Genomic DNA, 21,849 nt, shown 5'->3' on the forward strand with positions numbered 1-21,849 from the left:
TTACAAAATTAAGACATTCTAGTGAATCATGTTCTTAGCCAGTAACATGCAAACTAGACTTAGCAGCATGCAATCCCCCAAAGTGACAGGATCATCCCCACTGGAAACAAAAGCTGTATTTTTGCCTACCATTTTCAATATGTTGGGACAATACCAAGCTTAAAAGAGTCCATCTTTCTGAGAAGTAAGGTTCAGAAGTCACTGTGGATTCCAAGTCCTCATTGCAAAGATGATCTGCCAAGGTTACCAACTTCTCTCCAAGGACATCTCCTTTCAGCCAAGAAACTACTAAAGCATGTTTACCTGAACTAGAACATGCCTAAAATCATACAAGTAGAGCAAAGATTAGAAACAAGATCAAAAAGTGGATCTGCCCAATGGACCACTCGCCGCATCAGGTGCCTCCGGCAGGCCGCACGGCACCACGCCACTGCGCCTCCTCAGTGCCGGGCTTGGCTCCCCACGCTCCACGCGCTCCGCATCCATCTCCCCGGCCACAAGCACCCCCTTCTCCACTCATAACCCCACCTGCTTTATGAACTCCCCCATCCTCTCCATGCCATTCATCACTAGCTTTCTCTGATTTTCTAAAGCACTTACTGGGTTGTGTTATTTTTTATAGTTTACTCTGTGTGTCTTGTTTCCAATGAGACTGTCAGTCCCTTGAGGGAAGAGACTGTCTTTAACCTCACGACACCTGCCATCAACACTACAGACATGCTCAGTAACGACTGCTGAACTTTGAAGACAGACTTTCTAAAAATGCTCTATAGATACTCAATTTTTGTTCATTAATTTTATGAAATTAAAGAGCAATTAATATATAGTGGTAAATTACTTCAATACGAATAATAGGACTTATTATTTTCACAAATTCTTTGTAACAGTTACTAGGGACAGACAGCTCACAGCAACTGGTTTATTTTCATGATGTGGAGAAGCAAGAAAAAAATGTGAATCAACCCCCAGAGCATGCTGATCCATGTTCCCATAGCTTCTTTTGCTTTAAGTGCTGAGAAGAAAGGAATTTGCAACTTGGTTCATTTCAAAGCCATCTAGAAAACAAGAATCCAAGTGTGGGTCAGGCGGTGCCTGGAAACCGCTTATCCTTTTATTTAAAAGACTGTAGGTAACCAGAGCTTTTATTTTAGCCCAAGCTCTACCACCTTTCTTGGACAAATTTCTTGTTTAATCCTCGTTGGAGGATATGTGTGTTTGTTTTTCAGAGAGAGGAAGGAAAGGAGAGAAACATTGAGAAACACTGACTGGTGGCCTCTTGTACATGCCCGGACCTGGGATTGAACCCACAACCTAGATATGTGTCTTGATGGGGAATCAAACTTGAAATCTTTTGATGTATGGGACGGTGCTACAACCAATGGAGCCACCCTGCCAGGTTTTTTTTTTTTTTAATTGATTTTAGAACCAAAAAAAGGGAGGAAGGGCGGGGAGAGAGAGAGAGAAACATCAACTTGCTGCTCCACCCATCCATACACTCGTCGGTGGGTTCTTGTGTGTGCCCTGACCCATCCCCACAGCCCTGGTGCATCCCTGGTGCATCAGGAAGACACTCCCAAACAACTGAGCTAACCAGGTCAGGGCACTGGACAGACCATTTTTTTTAACCTTTTTGGGCTGTTGTTGTCTTCACCCGAGGCTATTCTTCCATTGATTTTTAGATAGAATGGAAGGGAGGGAGGAAGAGAGAGAGAAAAACATCGATGTTTGAGACAGGGATTGGTTGACTCCTACACGACCCTGACTGGGGCTGGGATTGAATCTGCAACCCAGGTATGTGCCCTTGAGCAGGGATTGAATCCGAGACCCTTCGGTCTGCAGGCCAATGCTCCAACAGCTGAGCCAAACCAGCCAGGACTGGACAAATTTCTTAATCAACCTGGGCCTATTTCCTAATTTTAAAAATGAAGATTAAACTAGACAATCTCTAAGGTCCTTTTTCTGGATACAAACTTCAGGTTTGTTTTTAAAGAAAGTGCCTTTAGGACTCTGCTTATAAATGACAAGACTGGCTTTCCTAATATAGTTTACCAAACAAAACCAATCTGTTTTATAGAATCCTACAGAATCCAGAAAATAATCTTCTGAAGAGTATGTCTCAGGTTAGTGAGACATGCCGTTCAGCTTCCCAATGTTCTCACACAGCTGCAGAAGGAATGTGACCAGCTTTGAGAAGATGGTCAGCTGGTTCCTTGTGGACACGTGGGAGGCAGACACTGCCCAGACGTGTGTCTGAGCTCCACGCGGTACATTCCTAAGCTCGAAATGAATGTATCCTTCTCTTATCAAATCTTTAACTCCCTTACTCTGGCTCTAGACTTATCAAGCAGCTTTGTTACTTTGGCTTTCCATGCAGTCTGCCTATAGAGAGAGAAGATACTGGTTAAGCTAATGCAGATGATGTGCCTGGTAAGTTACATTTCTCATCGAAAAACAGTCACAGTCTGTATTTCTTTTGTAAAAATAAACTATTGGGCCCTGGTCGATTCGGCTCAGCAGTTAGAGGGTCAGTCCATGGACCAAAGAGTCACGGGTTCAATTCTGGTTGGGGGCATGTACCTCAGTTGAAGTTCTGGCCCTGGCCCTGGCCCTGGCCAGGGTTGTGCGGGAGGCAACCAGTCGATGTGTCTCTCTTCCTTCTCTCTCTTCTCCCTCCCTCCCTCCGTCACTCCCACTCTGTCTGAAGATAAATAAAAAATATCCTCGGGTGAGGATTAAAAAAAAAAACTCTTGGGGGATATGAGGAGTTGCTGTTGACTCGCAGGGTCCCGTTTTGCAGGACGGAAGGGCTCTGGGACCTGGCCGCACAGCAGTGAGAGCAGCCCTGCGGAACGCACACTCAGAAACGAGCGAGGGTCGATCTTACTTGTGTTTATACCATCACTTTATTATCGTTTTCTTATTGATTTGAGAGAGAGAGAGAGAGAGAGAGAGAGAGAGAGGGAGGGAGGAGCGGAGAAAGAGGGAGAAATACAGACGTGTTGTTCCACTTATTCATGTCCTCATTGGTAGATCCTTGCATGTGCCCTGATCAGGGATCAAACCTGCAACCTTGGTGCATAAGGACAATGCTCTAACCAACTAAGCTACCCAGCCAGGGCTATGTCATAATTTCAAACGATAGTAAAAAAAACTTGTAAATTAAAGAGTTATCTGTATGAAACTTACAATAATTCAAAAATGCTAAAAAAATTTTAGGTAGCTAATTATAACACCTGGTTGAAATTACACCTTCATTAGGAAAGACTACTTAAGCTATTTTTTTAACTTTCCAAACTGATTTATTTTCATTATTCTCATCACTAATTTTCTTATTAGGTCAGGTGGCCATCAAAGGCTGGAAGTTGGGCCAACAATTTCCTGATGTGTTCTAGCCAAAGCTAGAACCACTCAATCCATTTATATAGAAGGCAAAGTAATGGATAAGAGTAGAACCCTGAAGCCTTCGTTTAAGGAATAAAATGTTTAGCCCTGGCTCTGGTCCCTGCAGGAAAGAAACATGGGACCCCCGAGCTTGCTCACTCCTCCCGGACAAACACTACAGGAAGGCAGGCGCCAAATATCTTCTCAGATTGTGGGACGTTATGATAATGAGAACATCCTCTAACACAGACTCCTGGCCACCTAGTGTGTGACTATGACTGTGGTATTAATTTTTCTAGACCCATAAATACGAAAAGAAGAAGAGAAGAATCTCTAAGATACCTTTTCAATGACCCGAAGAACCGAATTCCATTTCAGATCCACCTGAAAAAAAAAGAAGAGTCAGAAACAATCTCTGGAAGAAACAGCCAGCATTTACAAGGAAGTCAATCACGTAATCACTGCAAAAAGAGCACTTTCTTAGCTCGTCCGACCTCACTGTGTGGGCTGGAAGTGCTCACCCTCCCATCTCCAAGCTCTGCCAGGCTCACACAGATACTGAACACCTGCCCAGAAGTCTCACACTCCCCAAATCAGTCAGCATACTGCTTAGTTTTAGAAACAATATAAATATCACTGCATAGGCCTCTCTGCTTCTCTGCAATCAGTGTGCCAGTGTAAACCACTGGAGTGAAAAGAGGAACAACAGTAATACCTCGGTTAGATCGTCTAGGACATCTTTTCTTTCCTGATCGTCATCACAGCAACGAAGGGCACTGTACAAAATGTCCACCAAGAATCCAGTGTCCCTCCTTTGGTCTTCGTTTAGCCAACCAATTAGTTTCTGGTATAAAAACTGCACTGCGGGATTTTTTTGTACAAGTTTAGCTATTTTCAGAGGCTTGGACTTGATGATCCTGTGCTTTTCATCACCTAGTAGCATCTTAAATACTTGGGTTGAGGAGAAGGAGTTGAGCAGAGTGGAAAGAAACCTCAGATGTTGCTCTGACTTCTGGTCATTGACGTGATTAATACTCATCTCCGCCAGTCTGCAGACCAGGTCTCCCAGAGGCTTCTTCCTTAGTGGAGACAGGTCTGAGCAGTCAGGGGGGGCAGGAGGTTCAGCCACTGATGCACGGCCCTCACTGCTCTCTCCTCCTGAGGAGACCCATGCCTCGCTCTCTCCGGCACTAGCAGATGTCTCATCCGCAAATCTAACCTTACCAACTTTTCTTTTGTTTGACTTCAGTGAGCTTTTCGGCGGCTTCTGAAGGACCTGTAATAGGTTAGATACACCAAAAACAGACTTAACATCAGCTTCTGGCTCACTGATTTTCTCAACACAAATCTCTGACAGTCTTTCCCAGAAATTCTGTAGCACTTTCTCCAAGTTTTGAGCTATTTTATCATCTTTCTCCATATCTGCTTTGGCTTCCCAAGAACTTAAAGTTTCTGCTAAATAGTCCAACAGTTGCCCATCTTGCAATCTTGGGTCTTTGAGAACTGTGTCAATCACAGGAATTAACTGAAAAAGAAGGTGAAATAGAAAAGTTCAGTTTTCAGAAGAAATAAAAGAATTTGTAAAACATTATAAATTTCATTTTTAATAAATGAAAAACATGGATTCCCCACAGAACTGTGAAAAGTTACCTTGTAAATCATTTTCATATCATATAAAGAACTAAATGATTTTACTGTATTCTCCCTGAATTACTTTGTTTTTGATACAATTGACCAAGATTATTGGTCATTAACAAATAATATCGTTTTCTCTGCATCTTACGAAGTTATTCAAGTTTTTCGCCTTTTTTCTAAGCCAATAATGCAAGACACAGAGGACCCACAGAATTCAGAACCCTTTTTATTAAATTATGAAGATAAGAGAAGTTAACTATCTGAAACAACAACTACGATCTGGACTTACATTACATCCATTAATTCCCTACAACAGGAGCCGTGTCCCAGAACCCGCTCTCCTCACTGGCTACGAAACAAGCGCAACTACTCACAAACACATACATGTGCTTGAGTATTTTAGAAGTAATAATGCTGCATTATTTAAACTTAATGCAAAAAATCATAAATATCACCTTCTAAATTATGTTTTGCATATCAACTCTATAGAACAGTCAGGGTTTGTACAACCAGACACTAGTCCTCAGGCACTACAATACAATGCTATCATATAAAGCAAATATGAAGTCTTTACAAGGAAGGCTAATTAATAAAATGGCAATCAAGACACAATAAGCTTGATAAATACCTGATCATTGATGAGCATCTCCTCAATCTCTTCCTCGCCTAAGCTTTGTTGCATTATAAAACGTAAGCATTCAAAAAAAGCAGATATCACTGCTGAGCACTCTGAGAAGCTGGTTTTGATTTTCTCTGTTGATAGCCTGAGAAAAAATAAATAACTATGGCTTACTTCTTCATCAAAAGTAACATATGCAACTCAGAAACACCAAAATAAAATCATGGAAAAGGCATCATACCAAAAGATGACAATTTTTAAAAATAAAATTCTTAAACTAAAAAAATAAGAACAGCCCAAGAGGTCACCAGTTCAATTCCTAGTCAGGACACATGCCCAGATCATGGCCCTGATCCCCAGTGGGGGGCATGCAGGAGGTGGCCAATTGATGTTCTCTCTCATTGATGATTCTCTCTCTCTCCCTCTCTTCCTTTCTCTCAAATTATCAATTTTTTAAAAGTGTGAAAAAAAATGCTTTATCACTAATAAAATTGGGCATCTTTTATTTATTAAGTTCAACAAATCCATTGAAATAATTTTTTAAGTGAGTCTTTAAACTTCCATAAGTTTATGGAGTTTTAGAAACTTTACGGGTCCATTTTTTGCATTTGGGCATTTGTATTTATCAACACATAAACAATGGCTCATTTGAAAAATGGCCTGCTGCCACCTAAGGGTCTTACCACATGTATCTCATTTTCTGCTGTATGCTGCCACTGTAGCCTTGAAAGTACCCCCCGAAAATGTTCCAGTTTAAGTACCTGAAAACTGAAAAGTGTTTCATGAACAGCTAAACAATGTGGAGGAAATTTAAATAAGAAAGACAATAACAGCCCTGGCCGGTTTGGCGCAGCTGTTAGCATGGGCCCATGGACCAACGAGTTGCGGGTTTGATTCCGGTCAAGGACACATACCTTGGTTGCGGTTCATCCCTGGCCCTGGTAGGGTCATGCAGGAGGCAACCAGTCAATGTGGCTCTATCACATCGATGTTTCTCTGTCTCTCTTTGTCTCTCTCTCTCTCTCCCTCCCACTCTATCTGATTATAAGTAGAAAAATAACCTTGGGTGAGGAGTTTTAAAAAAAAAGATTATATATGTGTGTGTGTGTGTGTGTGTGTATATGTGTGTGTGTGTGTGTGTGTGTGTGTGTATGAATGATATTCTATTCAACTGTGAAAACAATAAAAACCTCTTGCTTTAAAAAGATCAAGAATTTTCCCTGGCCGGTGACTCAGTGGTCAGAGTGTTCGCTTGTGTACAGAGGGTCGTGAGTCTGGTTCCCAGTCAAGGGCATGTGCCCAGATTGCAGGTCTGACCCCCTGGCCCCGGTCAGGGGGGGTGGGGGAGGCAACCCATCAATGTGTCTCTTTCACAGAGATGTTTCTCTCTCTCCCTGCCCCCAGCCATTCCCTCTAAAAAAAATCAATGGAAAAAATATCCTTAGGTGAGGGTTTAAAAAAAATAAATAAATTTTAAAAAAGAATTTAAATTCCTTACCCTGCAACTAGAGAGGCGAGGAAGTTTCTGAAGAAGTCCAGCTTCGGGTCTGTGACGGACTGAGGCAGCCGGCTGATGAGCGGCAGAAGGCAAGGACCTATGACAGTAGCCAGACCCCGGCCACCTTCACGGACCACAGCCGACAGCTTGGGAAACACACTCTTTTTTGCATTTACATGAAGCCAACAGTCCTAACCAAAGAAAAGATTATAATAACAGATCATAAACATACTTTTCCCAATTGAGAGAGAAGGTACATAGGTCTCAAAAATAAAAATCAAGTCTAAAGAGGCTGACATCTCTCACTGCCATTAAAACCTAAAACGCTAAAATTACAAGAAATGTATTACATACAGTAATCATGCATCCCACATGCTTCCAAGATGACATCCATCAGGAATAATTACTCAGATTAAATTATCTGCACAACAGCTGCTCCCTGAAAGGGACAGCAGCACTCGGCCTCAACCACACGCTCGGGTGCGCTCGCTCCCACAGGCACACAGCACGGGGGCGAGCCGAGAGCAAGTACACCCTGCACTCCAGTCCATTTTAGATTTACACCGAGTTCTGGGTAAAGTACTTCATTTCCAAGAAAGCACTCTTCCAGTAAATTTTACATATAATGACCTAACAGGCTCGCTCCGAGGCACGTGTCCTCGGATGGACTAAACATCCCTCTCCCACACACCTCAACAGTTGCAAGTGTACACAGCACAGCTTCCCAGAGAGCAGGGCACACCACGGGGTCACTGTCGTCAATGCTGAGTAGAACAGACGCACTCACTTTAGATGCTTCATCTTTCATCAGCTGTGGAATACGCTGGCACAAAGCAGAAACTAACTCAAAATAAGCTGAGCGGATCTAAAGGAAAAAGCCAAATTAAATTAAAGCCAAGTAAAACTATAATAAGCTCTAATTTATGCTAAGGGCAGATAGGTTATTCATACTAACCCTCCCATTGGTATAACTAAAAAACAGCTACAGAAATACTTTAAAGAATGTTTTTAAGAGTACTGAATGACTAAGAAGACATTAGGAATCACCAAGCAACAAGTGAAGACAGCAAGAACTCAACTTCTCGTGTCTTTAACTGAAGAAAACACAGATTCTCTAGTACAGAACCCTTTGCTTGGGGTCTTGGATTATAAGATACTGTGGTCACTATTAAAAACCAAAGATAACAGAAATCTGAGCCTTTAAAACTTGGAATTAACAGTTACAAATTCCGTATCAACAATGCTTATTATATTTAACAAAAGTTTAAAGAAACCTAAGAGAAAAGAATCTTGGAAAAGGCACAGCAAATCTAGAAAAGAAGCAAGCACAACCCTGGCCAGTGTGGCACAGAGGTCAGAGCATTGGCCCGCACACCGAAGGGTCACAGGTTCGATCTCCGGTCAAGGGCATGTACCTAGGTTGCAGATTCAATCCCCGGCCCTGGTCACAGCAAGTGTGGGAGGCAAGCAACCAATGTGTCTTTCTCACATCAATGTTTCTATCTCTTTCTCCCCTCCTCCCTTTCAACTCCTTTTAAAAATCAATGGAAAATATATCATCAGGTAAGGATTAACAAAAAAAATAAAAAATAAACAAAAAAAGCAAGAACAATTCCTAATCTAAAAGTAAATAATTAAGTAGCCAAGTTGGTGTTGAGCATCAGTGGTTGAGCATCGACCCTGCACCAAGAAGTATCCTGTTCGAAGCCCAGGTTGTGGGCCTGATCCCCAGTGGGGGGCATGCAGGAGACGGCCAATTGATGGTCTCTCTCATCGATGTTTTTCTCTCTCTCCCTCTCCCTCCCTTTCTCTAAAATCAATAAAAGAAAAAAAATGTTTCTCTCTCTCCCTTCCTCTCTCTCTAAAAAGTCAATAAAAACAAATTTAAATATATATTAAAAAATAAAAATAAAAAATAAGTTCAATTAAAAAAAATGTCCACCAAGTAGCATGAAAACACAAAAAGACGAAAACAACCGACAGTATGAGAGACATAGACAAAGAGAAATTAACACACGTCGTCAGAATCCCAAAGGGAGAGAGGAGACGGAATGAGAAAATTAACATCTTTGAAGAGAGAACTGAGCACTTGGTAAGAACTGATGAAATACACCATCTACAGATTCAAAAAATCCATCACATCACAAGCAAGAAAAGATATAAACAGATTAAAGAAAAAAAATCTAAAAAGCTTATAAAGCGATGCTAAGTCACTCAGCACAATAACTAAAGTTAGATACCATTTGAATTCCTATTAGACTGATAAAAATTAGGACACTGAATGATGCCTAGTCATGGCTAGTATGTAAGACTGTACACGACCATCATGTGTTGATGGTCTAGAGTACCAGCCATGCAGGTGAGCAATCCAGCACTACTTCAGAAAATCTATTACGTGTGCATTTATTTACTCTTGACTCAGCAATTGAGAGATTTTCGGAAAAAGGAATTCTTGCAGATCTGAGGACACGTGAGCAAAGACACCAGCTGCCGCATCAACGGTGAGGGTGAGGAAGTGGAGAAATCAGGTGCTTGTCCTGGGGGAATGGGCAGGTAGATGGAATGGAGGCACATTTCTGAATATGACACAGCAGTTAGAGCCATGGACCACATACACATATAGAAACATGACGAATTTAAAACATAGTACTTTAAAAAAAAAACACTAAGCAAAAAGCAGTAAATGGAATGTAATATAACACAATGCCGCTCATGTGAATTAAAAACACGAAAGACGGCTGCAACATGCCTAAGAGGGAAAATTTGTGTTAGATAAGCTCTATTCAGGCATGACATCCAGTGAGTTTACATTTTGGTTTGTTTTTTTTTATCCTCAACCCAAGGATATTTTTGCTTGATTTTCAGATAGAGTGGGAAGAGAGAGAGAGAGAGAGAAACATCCATGTGACAAAGAAACATCCATGTGAGACAGACACATCGACTGGTTGCCTCCCACAAGACCCCAACCAGGGCTGGGGATTGAACCACAACAGAGATACATGTCCTTGACTGGAACTGCACCCATGATTCTTTGGTCCGAGGGCTGACGCTCTAACCGCTGAGCCAAACCAGCCAGGGCAGAGTTCCATGTTAATGAATCAACAATATATTAAAAAAGATGTCTTTAAACAGACATAAAAAACAAGGTTATGTATTAACCAACACACAAAAATGCTGCGAGACCCAGAGACTCACAAGAACTTAATCCCACATTTCCCCCTCCCCTAAGAGTAATGCTCCAGGATCACGAATTCAGTGTTTGTGAGGACTCCATAGACCATAATTATCACAAATAACACAAATCCACTATACAGATATATGCTCAGCACACTTAGAATGGTCAGCTGGTGAAGGTGGAGAATGGAGAGACAGAAGCAAAGGGAAAAAATAAAGACATGAAATGATTTCAAGCTGCCAGGGATGGAGGCGTGACAAGGAGTCTGAGTCTGAGGTCTGAACATTCACCCACATGGCGAAGACGCTGAGACACCCAGGCAGAGAGGTAGCTCAGTCCTACCGCAAAGATGTGTTTGTAGAGTTTTAAACATGAACTAACGAGATCGAGCAAAAAAAGAAATCAGAGAAATATCTTAAAATAAAAAGATTGAGATACCTGAGGTATACTGTGTTTTCCATACTTCCAAAATTTGTTCTGTGACAGAAGAGACTTAAATTTCTCCTCCAGAGAATCAAGCTCATTATCAGGTAAGAGGCAAAGCAATTTCTTTAATGCCAATAACGAACAAGTTACAACCCGATAGAATTTAGCTTCTCTCTCTTCCTCTGGAACAGTTCTTATTGTAAAAAGAAAACAAATATGTATAAAGATTGAGTATAAGCCAAACTACATACCTGGCACTTCTATTTTAAACATTGTATCATTAAATACCTACCAAAGTCGCTTTATTTCTATATTCAATTCTTCCTGTGCTGACCCTTCCTCAAAATACTGTACAAACATTCACAGAAGTCTAACCACGTATTTTCCACATGACACCAGGTGCGAGTACACGGAAAGCCACAGCCCGAGGCAAGTGTGCGCGTTCCTGCTCTCAGGGCAGTTAGCAGGGTGAGCCTCGGGAACGGGCATCAGTGCATCTAAGATTACTTTCCCGACGCACTCTTTTTTTTTTTGTGGTACATGCCCCTAGCGAGAACCGAACCTGGGACTCTCTGGTCCGCAGGCCAATGCTCAATCGCTGAGCCAAACTGGCCAGGGCCCTGACACACTCTTAACCGTATGACTGGAACATAATAAAAGTTAAGGAAACATTTCACCACTCTTTCAGCAGAACTTCTCAGTTCTTCAGCTACTGTCATGTCAACCAGCCCTTAGAATGGTCCCTGCCCTGAATGCAGAAGGTGAGTGTGGGAGAGCGTAAGCCTCTCTCTGCAAGTGAGCAGACACGTGCTCCCAGATGACCCGCCCACACAGCAAGGCAGCTGCAAGGGGCAGCGCTAAGCAGCACTTGGGCAGTGTGCTCAGTGGCTGAGCACCGACCCTGCACCGCCAGTTCAATTCCCAGTCAGGGCACATGCCCAGGTAGTGGGCCCGATCCCCAGTGGGGGGCATGCAGGAGGTGGCCAATCAATGTTCTCTCTCATCGATGTTTCTATCTCTTTCTCCCTCTCCCTTCCTCTCTAAAATCAATAAATGGAAAAATAAATAAATAAATAAAAAACAGCACTTGGCATACAGCACTATATTACATATTTTCATCTCTACATTTAGCCCACCCTTTAAAAATGTCACATTAAGCCCTGGCTGGTTTGGCTCAATGTCGGTCTGTGAACCAAAGGGTCATAGGTTCGATCCCTGGCCCTGGTCAGGGTCATGTGGGAGAAAACCGATTGATGTGTCTCTCTTGAATCAATGTTTCTCTCTCTCTCTCTCCCTCCCGCCCTTTCACTCTCTCTAAAAATCAATGAAAAAATACCATCTGATGAGGATTAACAACAACAAAAAAGTCACATTACAATGATCACCTTATGACCCAGGAGTGAAACAAATCCTCAGAGTGAGTTTCAGAGACACAACTTACTGTGGGTCACTGAGCGAGTCAGGTGTTTCCTTTATCAGATGGTCCTGCAGCACCTGCAGAGGGACAATCCGACCTTGAGATTTTACTGAATTGCAACGGTGACCAGATAGAGCATAAACCTCACCTTACCTAAATTTTACTCTGACCCATAAAAGAAGCTAAATTAAGTAGCAAAACTAAAGGTTTGAACTTTACCTATTTTTCTTTCCCTGCCATCCCCAAGACTGGCTGCTATTGGGGTTGAGAATAGGGCACTCCAAACACCTGCAGTTTCCACCAGGAGGAGTCGTCCCCTAAACACTCCTGGCCCCTGGCCTCTCTACCTGCCTTGCCCACTGTCGTGCGAGTCTGGAACAGGAATCAGGCCCCTTCCCTATTCCCTCTGTGATCACCCCTCGCTCACTGAGAAGAACACAGCCGGGCTCTGTCCCATCACCTAACCAGTGCCTGCACTCCATCTGAAGTTCTGGGGCAGTCGCCTACTTCTGGGGTACAGCACGAGCAAGAATCCTGTTCCAGTACTGACTTTACCAGCGATAACAAGAGCTGACATCTATTGAGTGTTTGCACACCCCACATAATGCTCTGAGCATACCTCATGCTTTACCTAACTCAATCCTCACAGCTATGCAGTGAAGTACAAGTCAGTTCCCACTGTAACAGATGAGGAGACGGAGGTGCAGAAACATGTCCAAGGTCACACACCTAAGTGATGGCAGAGGGGCCCTGGAACTCGATGGTATCACCCAGAGCCCATGTGCCCATATTCTTACTGACAGTACAACCAAGAACCTAAATGGGGAACTAGAATGCATGTAATATACTCTCTGTAAGTCTGACATTTTGATCTTCATTTGCCTAACTCCTGTCTTATAAGTTGGTTTTGTACTTGGAAAAGTTCAAACTCAGTATCTGCAATGAACTGTGACACAGACAACTGAAGGGAAAATAACAAGGAGGAAATAATCCACATATTCAGTGACCAGTTATCCATCCATAACAAAGCCAGTAACAAAAAAAATCAAACACAAACTGTGTGAACAGGCAAATTAATGGTCTCAAAACACATTTTCTAAAACCCTTCACGTCCAAACTCTTGACACTTCACTTTCATAAGTTACCACTTTATATTTAAATAAACCTGATTCTTGCCCTGCCAGTTTGGCTCAGCAGTTAGAGCGTTGGCCTGTGGTCCGGAGAGACCCAGGTTCAGTTCCCGCTAGGGGCATGTACCTCAGTTGCAGTTTGTCCCTGGCCCTAGTTGGTCATGAGGGTGGCAGCCACTCGATATATCCCTTTCACGTCGATGTTTCTCTCTCTCTTTCTTCGCCTCTCTCCCTCCCACTCTTCCTGAACAAAAATGGAAAAATGTCCTCGGGTGAGAATAAATAATAATAAAAAAATAAATAAACCAGATTCTTAACCTGTAGTTGGGTTAGAGAATTTCCTTGGAGAAAATGATTAAAGGTACAAATCATGTTCCTAGCAAGACAAGCCTGGCACACCTAAGAAATGAAGAACAAAAGAACAGAGAACTTAAATGGGGAAGGAGACTCCTACGTGTGGGGAGTGAGGGGAAAGGACCAGGTCACGAAGAGCCCAGGAGTCCACGATAACCAGGTAACAGGAAGCCAAGGGAAGGCTGACTAACTGGAAAGAGGAAGCACAGGAGTGAGGGCAGACACAGGGCGACGGAAACCCAGGAGTGCTGCCTAAGGGAATGGATGTGCCCATTTATAATCCTCACCTCCCTCCTCACTCACAGTCCATCTATTTTTATTTCATGTAACATTAAGAAACTTAGTCATCTGGTTTTCCAGGCATTATCTCAGGAATACCAAGAAGTAGGGGAAAAATGAAGAAACCAGTACTAGATGCAGACAAACTGAAAGCCACAAAAGTTATAGCTGACACCAGTTTGGCAAAACTGTTGGCCAAGAGTTGAAGAAACTTTTGTATGTGTCCCTGGGAGCATAGCTCTGTATGGCCATTTGAAAGGAAATTAATTTATCAATATCTGTAAATATTTTAAATGTTCATATCCTTTGACTCAATACATGACGATAAAAGTGCTGGTCACTATCACTCCCACAGGTATAAGACATCCATTCAAGAATGTTCACGGAAGCGGCATGTGCTACATTTAAAAAAATGGGGTAGAACTACAAATGTTTATTTAAAATGATAACTAAGCAGCCGTATATCCATACATAGGAATGCCAGAGAGCCAGCAAAAAGAGTGAAGTAGAGCCCGGCCGGAGTAGCTCAGTGGTTGGGTGTCGACCCTGCACCAAGAGGTCAAGGGTTCAATTCCCAGTCAGGGCACATGCCCAGGTTGTGGGCCAAATCCCCAGTGGGGGGCATGCTGGAAGCAACCAATTGATGTTCTCTCTCGCTGATGCTTCTGTCTCTCTCTCCCTCTCTGTTCCTCTATCTCTAAAAATCAGTAAAGAAAAAAAATAAAACATGAACAGTTATGTTAAATACTATTTTAAAAGGCAACCTCCCACTGGAAACACTTCACACTCCCTCCACATGATGCCAGGTAAAGAGCTGTCACTGTAACATGCCTGCTGTCCCTTAGCTACTTAAGGAAAAAACAGAACAGTTCCAAGCACTTACACCTGTGATCTCGTCCTTACAAAAGGCTATGGCTTCAGGCTGCTTGCTGGGGGGGAAAGCCGCCTCAAAGGCGTCCTTGGCCGCGGAGGCAGCTGGCGGGTACGTGTCACACTGGGCAATGAGCCAATAGCCCATCAAACTTTTTAAATAAGGAGCCAAGTGTTTCTTAACTTTAAGAATAAGTTTTTCAAAAGCTTGCTGTGTGGCTTCGCGAACCCGGCGGTCATGGTCCTATAGAAAGTATAATATGGTTTAAATTAGCTCTATATCCCATTAAAACAAATATAGATAATTCTGGACATACTATGATGACCCATTAATAAGAATTCAACTATATACGAAGCTAAACTAAAGTCAATAACTATGTAAAGTAATTGATTATTTTTCTTTTTCTCAATGAGATAAGAACAATTGTACATTAAAGATAACGTCAAGGCTAGGTCTTAAACAATTAAGCAATTGATTCTCATTCTTCTGTAGCAAATATACAAAGAAACTGAACTGCCTAAATTTATTGTGACTGGAAAGCATCTGGGAAATTCTAACCTAATTTTTGAAAACATGGACTCCCTGTACACCTCACACACCCAACAGGATCTATCTGAGGAGCAAGATTGACGAAGCATTTCATAATCCTCACCAAAAGGTCACGTGAATTGAACGGTCTCCACAACGTCAGTAAAAAATATACAACAGCCCTGGCCAGACAGTTGAGTTGGTTAGAGCATTGTCCTGATACATCATGGTTGTGGGTTCAATCCCCGGTCAGAGCACACACAAGTATCAACCAGTGAATGCATGAATAAGTGGAAACTAATGTCTGTCTCCATCTGTCTCTTTTCCCCTTCCTCTCTCTCTCTCTCTAGAAATCAACTTTTAAAAATACAACAGAAATAAGCTAGTAAGTCTTAATACTTACAAGTGAAATTTTGCAAAAAATTCTTGGCCAGTATGGAAGAACTCCTTTTACAATTTCTGTGTCTCTCTCTGTACACATGGTTCCAAATTCTTGCATAGCCTAAAAGTAATTAACATTGTTAAGAATCAGGAGCCATAACACTGGCTATTGATCATATGTATTCTGTTCTAGAAGCTTCATCTACTTTATGTTAGAGGAGAATACCTGGTTTCTGTTTATGCCATATGGGACTAGTCCTTTACAGACTAGTATGGTAAAAACTTTTCAGTTGTTTTAAAAAAATGAAATACAGCCCTGTCCGGTTTTTGTCAGTGGTTAGAGCATCAGCCTGCGGTCCAGAGAGACCCGGGTTCGGTTTCCGCTAAGGGCATGTACCTCGGTTACAGTTTGTTCCTGGCCCTGGTTGGGTCGTGTGGGTGGCAGCCACTTGATGTGTCCCTTTCACGTCGATGTTTCTCTCCCTCCCCTTCCCACTCTGTCTGAACAAAAAATGGAAAAAAATGTCCTCAGGTGAGGATAAATAAATAAGTAAAATACAGCCCTGGCTGGTTTGGCTCAGCAGTCAGAGTGCCAGCCCAACAACTGAAGGGTCTCAGGTGCGATTCTCAGTCAAGGGTTGCAGATTAGATCCCTGGCCCTGGTCAGGGGTGTGGAGGAGGCAGCTGATTGATTTGTCTCTCACATCGATGTTTCTCTCTCTCTCTCCTCTCCCCTTCCCTCCCCTTCCACTCTATCTAAAAATTAGTGGGAAATTAATGAAGATTAACAAAAAAGTTTTAATAATAAAAAAAATAAAATACAGCCCTGGCCGGTCTGGCTCAGCGGTTGGAGCGTCGACCTGCGGTGCAGAGAGACCCGGGTTTGGTTACTGCTGCGGGGCTCGTGCCTCTGTTGCAGTTTGTCCCCAACCTGGTTGGTCATGCGGGTGGCAGCCACTCGATGTGTCCCTTTCACGTCGATGTTTCTCACTCTCTCTCTCTCCTCCTCTCTCTCTCTCCCTCCCACTCTATCTCAACAAAAGGTGGAAGATTGTCCTCAGGTGAGGATTAAATAAGTAACTAAGTAAGTAAGTAAGTAAATAAATAAATAAAACACAAAGGATCAAATTACATTCTCGAATGGGAAAAATACAATACAGCCAGAGTGGTACAAAACAGTGCAGAGCAACAACTAGTTTATAACCTAGAAGGCGAGTACAAGCTAAGCTAAGTCCACGTGTCAGAAAAAAGTATTGCTGTAAAAGTAGTAGTAATGACTCATTTTTCTTTACAGAAAATAGCCCACTGGTATTTTAATAAAAGGATTATCTTAATCATTTTCATGAAAACTATAAAACTTGCTTTTAACTTTGTTGTGACATCTTTCTTGGACAGTTTCCGCAGAACCATTCGGAAATCAGAATCTACGAGGCTGTCTATTTCTTCGGCTCCTTGAACAGCAGGAACATAGCCTAGGTCGCTCTGAAATGTTCCAAAACCAATAAATCCAGGCACGGTCCCCTGTTCTTTAGCGAGAAGTTCTGCAGCTCGGCCACTGTTCGAAGGCTAACAGGAACGTAGAGAGAGAAAACATCAGAGTCCAGAAAGAGTTCAAATTTTAACTTTTAGTCCTTTAGAGTAATTCCTTGGTAATTCCCATGAACAAGCTTTTATTTGAGAACATTTTTTTTTCTTAGCCTAATATTTCATTATTCCCCAAAGGTGAATGAATGCTTCCGTCACCAAGAAGTTATCAATAATGATCCTAGGAGCCATTTCCTGGTTTCTTAAACATCAGAAAAATGTTTTTCTTTTTAAATGGGTACAATCCATTAGTAGTTCATGATATCAAGTTAATGAGTCATGACAGCATACTAAAGACATAGAATAAAATATTTAAAATCAGTGAATGCATCACATATGGTAAGCCTAAGTACTATTTTATAATACATTTTACTTCCAACCTGTGTATAAGTAGTATGTATATACATATGTGTACTGTGCAAAGATGTAAAATTAACTCATAAATAGATTACGTCTTTTCATTCATCAAATAATTTACTAAGCAACCACCATGGAACAAGTATAAGGATGGCTGCTTCTAGACTAGGAGTTCCTTGAGGGAAGACACTTTCACTGACATATACTCAAAGCCCAGCCTAACCTTTTTGGGTTAAAATGGTTACAAATTGCATTATCACGGATATAAAAAGCAATACAATGGCTCGGCTGGTCTAGCTCAGTGGTTGAGTGTCAACCCTGCATCAAGAAGTCGTCGGGCCCTGGCCGGTTTGGCTTAGCGGTTAGAGCGTCGGCCTGCGGTCCGGAGAGACCCGGGTTCGGTTCCCGCTAAGGGCACGTACTTCAGTTGCAGTTTGTCCCCGGCCCTGGTTGGTCATGCGGGTGGCAGCCACTCGATGTGTCCCTTTCACGTCGATGTTTCTCTCTCTCTCTCTCTTCCTCTCCCCCTCCCACTCTCTCTGTACAAAAATTGGAAAAATGTCCTCGGGTGAGGATAAAAACAAAACAAAACAAGAAGTCGTCGGTCAGGGCACATGCCCAGGTTATGGGCCTGATCCCCACTGAGGGGCATGCAGGAGGTGGCCAATCGATGTTCTTTCTCATCGATGTTTCTCTCTCTCTCTCTCCCTCTCCCTTCCTCTCTCTCCAAAAATCACTGAAGAAAAAAAAATTTTTTTTTAAAAAAGCAATACAATAGTCACAAGATACATCACTTTGTTTTGTGACAGAGAAAGAAAATATTTGAACTGTTTAAAGAAATTAACATACTGTCATCTAATAGGAAAATGCCTCACTTCAAGTCCAGGCTGACCTTACAACCCATCTAAACTTATCTGTTTCTTATTTCTCTATAAGAATACTCAAAAAGCATTATCCAAATCTGTGATTTAATTTGCGCATTCCTAGGAAAATTGTGTATGGAAAACTTCTTTGTCAAAGAATAATCTGGACTACTTTCTACACTAAAATGAGTGACCAGAAATAAAATGATGGCCTGAATTACATTTTTCCAAACAGTAGCATTTAAAACTAATTGCAAAAAAGGTTCTCTGTCTTAAAACTTTATTAAAATGAACATTATTCGATTTGCCTTTCTCAATGTTGATACATGAGCAAAGAGCTACAAAGAAACCAAGTGAACTACAATTCTGAAAACTGTGATGACCTTAGGAAATCACAATTTTATCTATAGTCCCATTTGTGAACAGCTTTATGATGAAACAGAATTATGAAGTAGTATAAAAAAATCTAGTTACTGCTAAAAGCTAAAGGAGTCAAGGCTGAATTCTGAACTGACCTGAATTATCACAGCTGGACAGCGATAACTGGGAGAAGAAAAAGTATCCAATTTCCAGTTTCCAATTTAAAAGTAACAAAATATTTTTTAAATGTACTGATAGTACCTTTTATTCAATGTCTACTTTGAGTTTAAAATATAGTTACTGTTTATTATTATCTACTCTACTACATGTTAAATGTTTATACCCACAGTTCAAAAATCAAGAACCTTGCTTCTATTTCGGGCAGTTTATGTTCTTATACTACACCTACTTCATTCTTTTGTGCCTGTCTTCCAGAGGTTTCTGAGGTGGCAAGCTGTGTTTACAGTTTAAATATCAAACTCAGAACAAATCGTTCACCAGCTGGCCTCAACCATTTCCCGTCTGTTCTTCTGCTACTTTTTTCTTCCTTTGCCTCAATTGAGCTGCCACGATTTATGTTCCAGTCCTAAACTGAATTCAAGGATCCCTGAATATGCTATGCTCTTCCACAATTCAGTCTTTGCATAATCTTTTCTCCCCACCTGAAAACCTCTCCTTCCTTTTTCTAAATTTTTTTCCTTTACTGATTTTAGAGAAAGTGAGAGGGAGAGAGATAGAAACATCAATGAGAGAAAACATTGATTGGCTGCCTCCTGCACGCCCCCCACTGGGGATCAAGCCCACAACCTGGGCATGTGTCCTGACCCGGAATAGAACCCGCGACCTCTTGGTGCAGGGGAGAAGTCGACACTCAACCACTGAGCCACACCAGCCAGACTCTTCATCCTTTTCATTGTCTGACAAACTCCTACTCATCCTTCAAAACACAGTCATGTTTTCAATATTTGCCTCCCTCAGATCAATCCACATTCTTTTCTGTTCTCCCACTTCTTTTCTATTCATACCACTGTCATAATTCTCTAATATTATAATTATGTGTACACTTATCTGTCTCTATCGTCAAGAAAAGGGGACATTTATTTATCACCTCTGAATAAATGACATTCAGGATTCAAAGTCTTCTGCTGAATCAATAACTGCCATTCAAACCCCAACAGTGCAACTTCCTGGTTAAATGAGCTTATGCAAGTTAATTTCTTTTTTTTTTTTTTTTTTTTATCCTCACCCGAGGATATTTTTCCATTTTTTGTACAGATAGAGTGGGAGGGAGAGAGAGAGAGAGAAACATCGACGTGAAGGGACACATCGAGTGGCTGCCACCCCCACGACCAACCAGGGCCGGGGACAAACTGCAACCGAAGTACATGCCCTTAGCGGGAACCGAACCCGGGTCTCTCCGGACCGCAGGCCGACGCTCTAACTGCTGAGCCAAACTGGCCAGGGCTGTAAGTTAATTTCTTAAGCCTCGGTCCCATCATCTGTAAAATGAGAGAACTGTAGCTAAATCATTATTTGGGTTGTTGTCAAGACTAAACTTAAGTTTATAAACCACAATAGGAATAACTGATTCCAGCAATTACCATCAAAGAATGCTAAACTTATTAGATGACAGTTTGCAGAGAGAGAATATTCCCAGTCTCAAACTACCAATTAACATATTTTCTAAAAGCTAATGGGAAAAATCTCTCTTCAGGTGATGAAACAAATACCACCAGTAATGGGACAAACAGGCATCAATGTCCCTGCTGGGAGGCAGGAAGGAAGTCGGTGCTTCATCTAGGAAGCATACCTGTCACTCGGTTCAACCTGAATCTAATCATAGGAACAATCTGACAAATCTGAATTAAGCTAAAACGGCCCTGGCCAGTTTGGCTCAGCGGTTAGAGTCTCAGCCTACAGACCAGGCTCCTACAGACCCTCGGGTTCGGTTCCCGCTAGGGGCACGCACCAAAAAATTAATTGCTTAAGCTAAAACAACCTAGACTCTTCAAAACTGTAAGAGAACCCCCCCCCAAAAAAAAAAATAAGCTGGAAAACTGTCAAGATATAAATAACTAAAGGGAACGAGTGATCCCTGGCTGGATCTTGGATGACTTTTAAATGCTATATCTGAAAATAAAATTAGAGAGAACATTCTTGAGATGACTACAGAAATCTGAATACAATGCCGCTGTATATTACTAGCTAACAGTAATATACTCAAGTAAAATTTTCTGCATCTTACAACTGTTCGTGGTTATGTAGAAGAATGGCACTTATAGAACATATATAAAATATTTCGGAGTTGTCATAATTTCTGCAAGTAATTCTCAGACGGTTCACCAGAACACATATACTTAGAAAGCAAATGTGACCGACTATTAACCACAGAATATTTGGGTTGTCGCTGAAATACAGTCGTGCATATTATCCCCTAATATTATTTTCCTTTCATTTGGAACACTTCAAGTACAAAACACTGAGAACATTTTTAAAGTAAAAAGGTCCGTGTGGCTGCAGAAAGGACGAGGCGGCGGCGGGAGGGCTGCGGCCTGGACCCGAGCGCGGGGCTGCCGGGGCGGGGAGCTCGGGGACCCGCCCGCGACCCCTGGTCCGCAGGCTCCGCGGGCGGCTTGCCTCCCACCCACGCCGTGTCCGCGGCCGCCGGCTCCCCCGGCAGGTGACCCTTCCCAACCGGCACCGAGGCGCGCGCTCCTGACAGCGTGTGCGGGGCGCAGCCCGCGCGGAACCCCTTCCCTCGCCCAGCGCCGCCGCCTGCTGACCCACCGCCGGGGAGGACGCACACGGGAGGGCACGCTCCACGCTCGCGGCTCGCGTGCCCGCCCCGCCCGGCCCCCGCTCTCACCCTCAGGTTCCCCTTGGTCCTCTGCTTGTTCTTCCCGCCCATGGTCTCGTCTCAGCCGCACTCAGTCCGCAGCGCCCGGGTTGACGGGGCCGGGCCACAACTTCCGGCCCTGTCAACGGAAGTGG

The 21,849-nt window shown here is 42.5% G+C and overlaps 1 protein-coding gene across 6 annotated transcripts in view; it reads right to left on the reverse strand.

Annotated features, from left to right (window-relative positions):
• The window catches only part of LTN1 (listerin E3 ubiquitin protein ligase 1), a 50,181-nt gene extending 28,332 nt beyond the window's left edge, over nucleotides 1-21,849 (reverse strand). For 2 of the 6 annotated variants that reach the window (XR_004956789.1, XM_036242597.1), the window contains exons 1-12: nucleotides 21,725-21,849; nucleotides 17,057-17,260; nucleotides 15,717-15,815; nucleotides 14,798-15,028; nucleotides 12,176-12,228; nucleotides 10,747-10,927; nucleotides 7,825-7,998; nucleotides 7,134-7,324; nucleotides 5,645-5,780; nucleotides 4,097-4,906; nucleotides 3,724-3,765; nucleotides 130-319 (exon numbers count right to left, since the gene is read on the reverse strand). Coding sequence is in view for 5 of the 6 variants with exons in the window: in XM_036242597.1 (XP_036098490.1) it covers nucleotides 130-319; nucleotides 3,724-3,765; nucleotides 4,097-4,906; nucleotides 5,645-5,780; nucleotides 7,134-7,324; nucleotides 7,825-7,998; nucleotides 10,747-10,927; nucleotides 12,176-12,228; nucleotides 14,798-15,028; nucleotides 15,717-15,815; nucleotides 17,057-17,260; nucleotides 21,725-21,766 (2,353 nt within the window). In the remaining variant the exon portion in view is untranslated. Of the gene's footprint in view, nucleotides 1-129; nucleotides 320-3,723; nucleotides 3,766-4,096; nucleotides 4,907-5,644; nucleotides 5,781-7,133; nucleotides 7,325-7,824; nucleotides 7,999-10,746; nucleotides 10,928-12,175; nucleotides 12,229-14,797; nucleotides 15,029-15,716; nucleotides 15,816-17,056; nucleotides 17,261-21,724 lie in introns of those variants that run through there. The other 4 variants (XM_036242598.1, XM_036242599.1, XM_036242600.1 and 1 more) reach the window with 4 other exon arrangements.

The sequence above is a fragment of the Molossus molossus genome, unplaced genomic scaffold (genome assembly GCF_014108415.1).
Source record: "Molossus molossus isolate mMolMol1 unplaced genomic scaffold, mMolMol1.p scaffold_m16_p_5, whole genome shotgun sequence".
Lineage (NCBI taxonomy): Eukaryota > Metazoa > Chordata > Mammalia > Chiroptera > Molossidae > Molossus > Molossus molossus.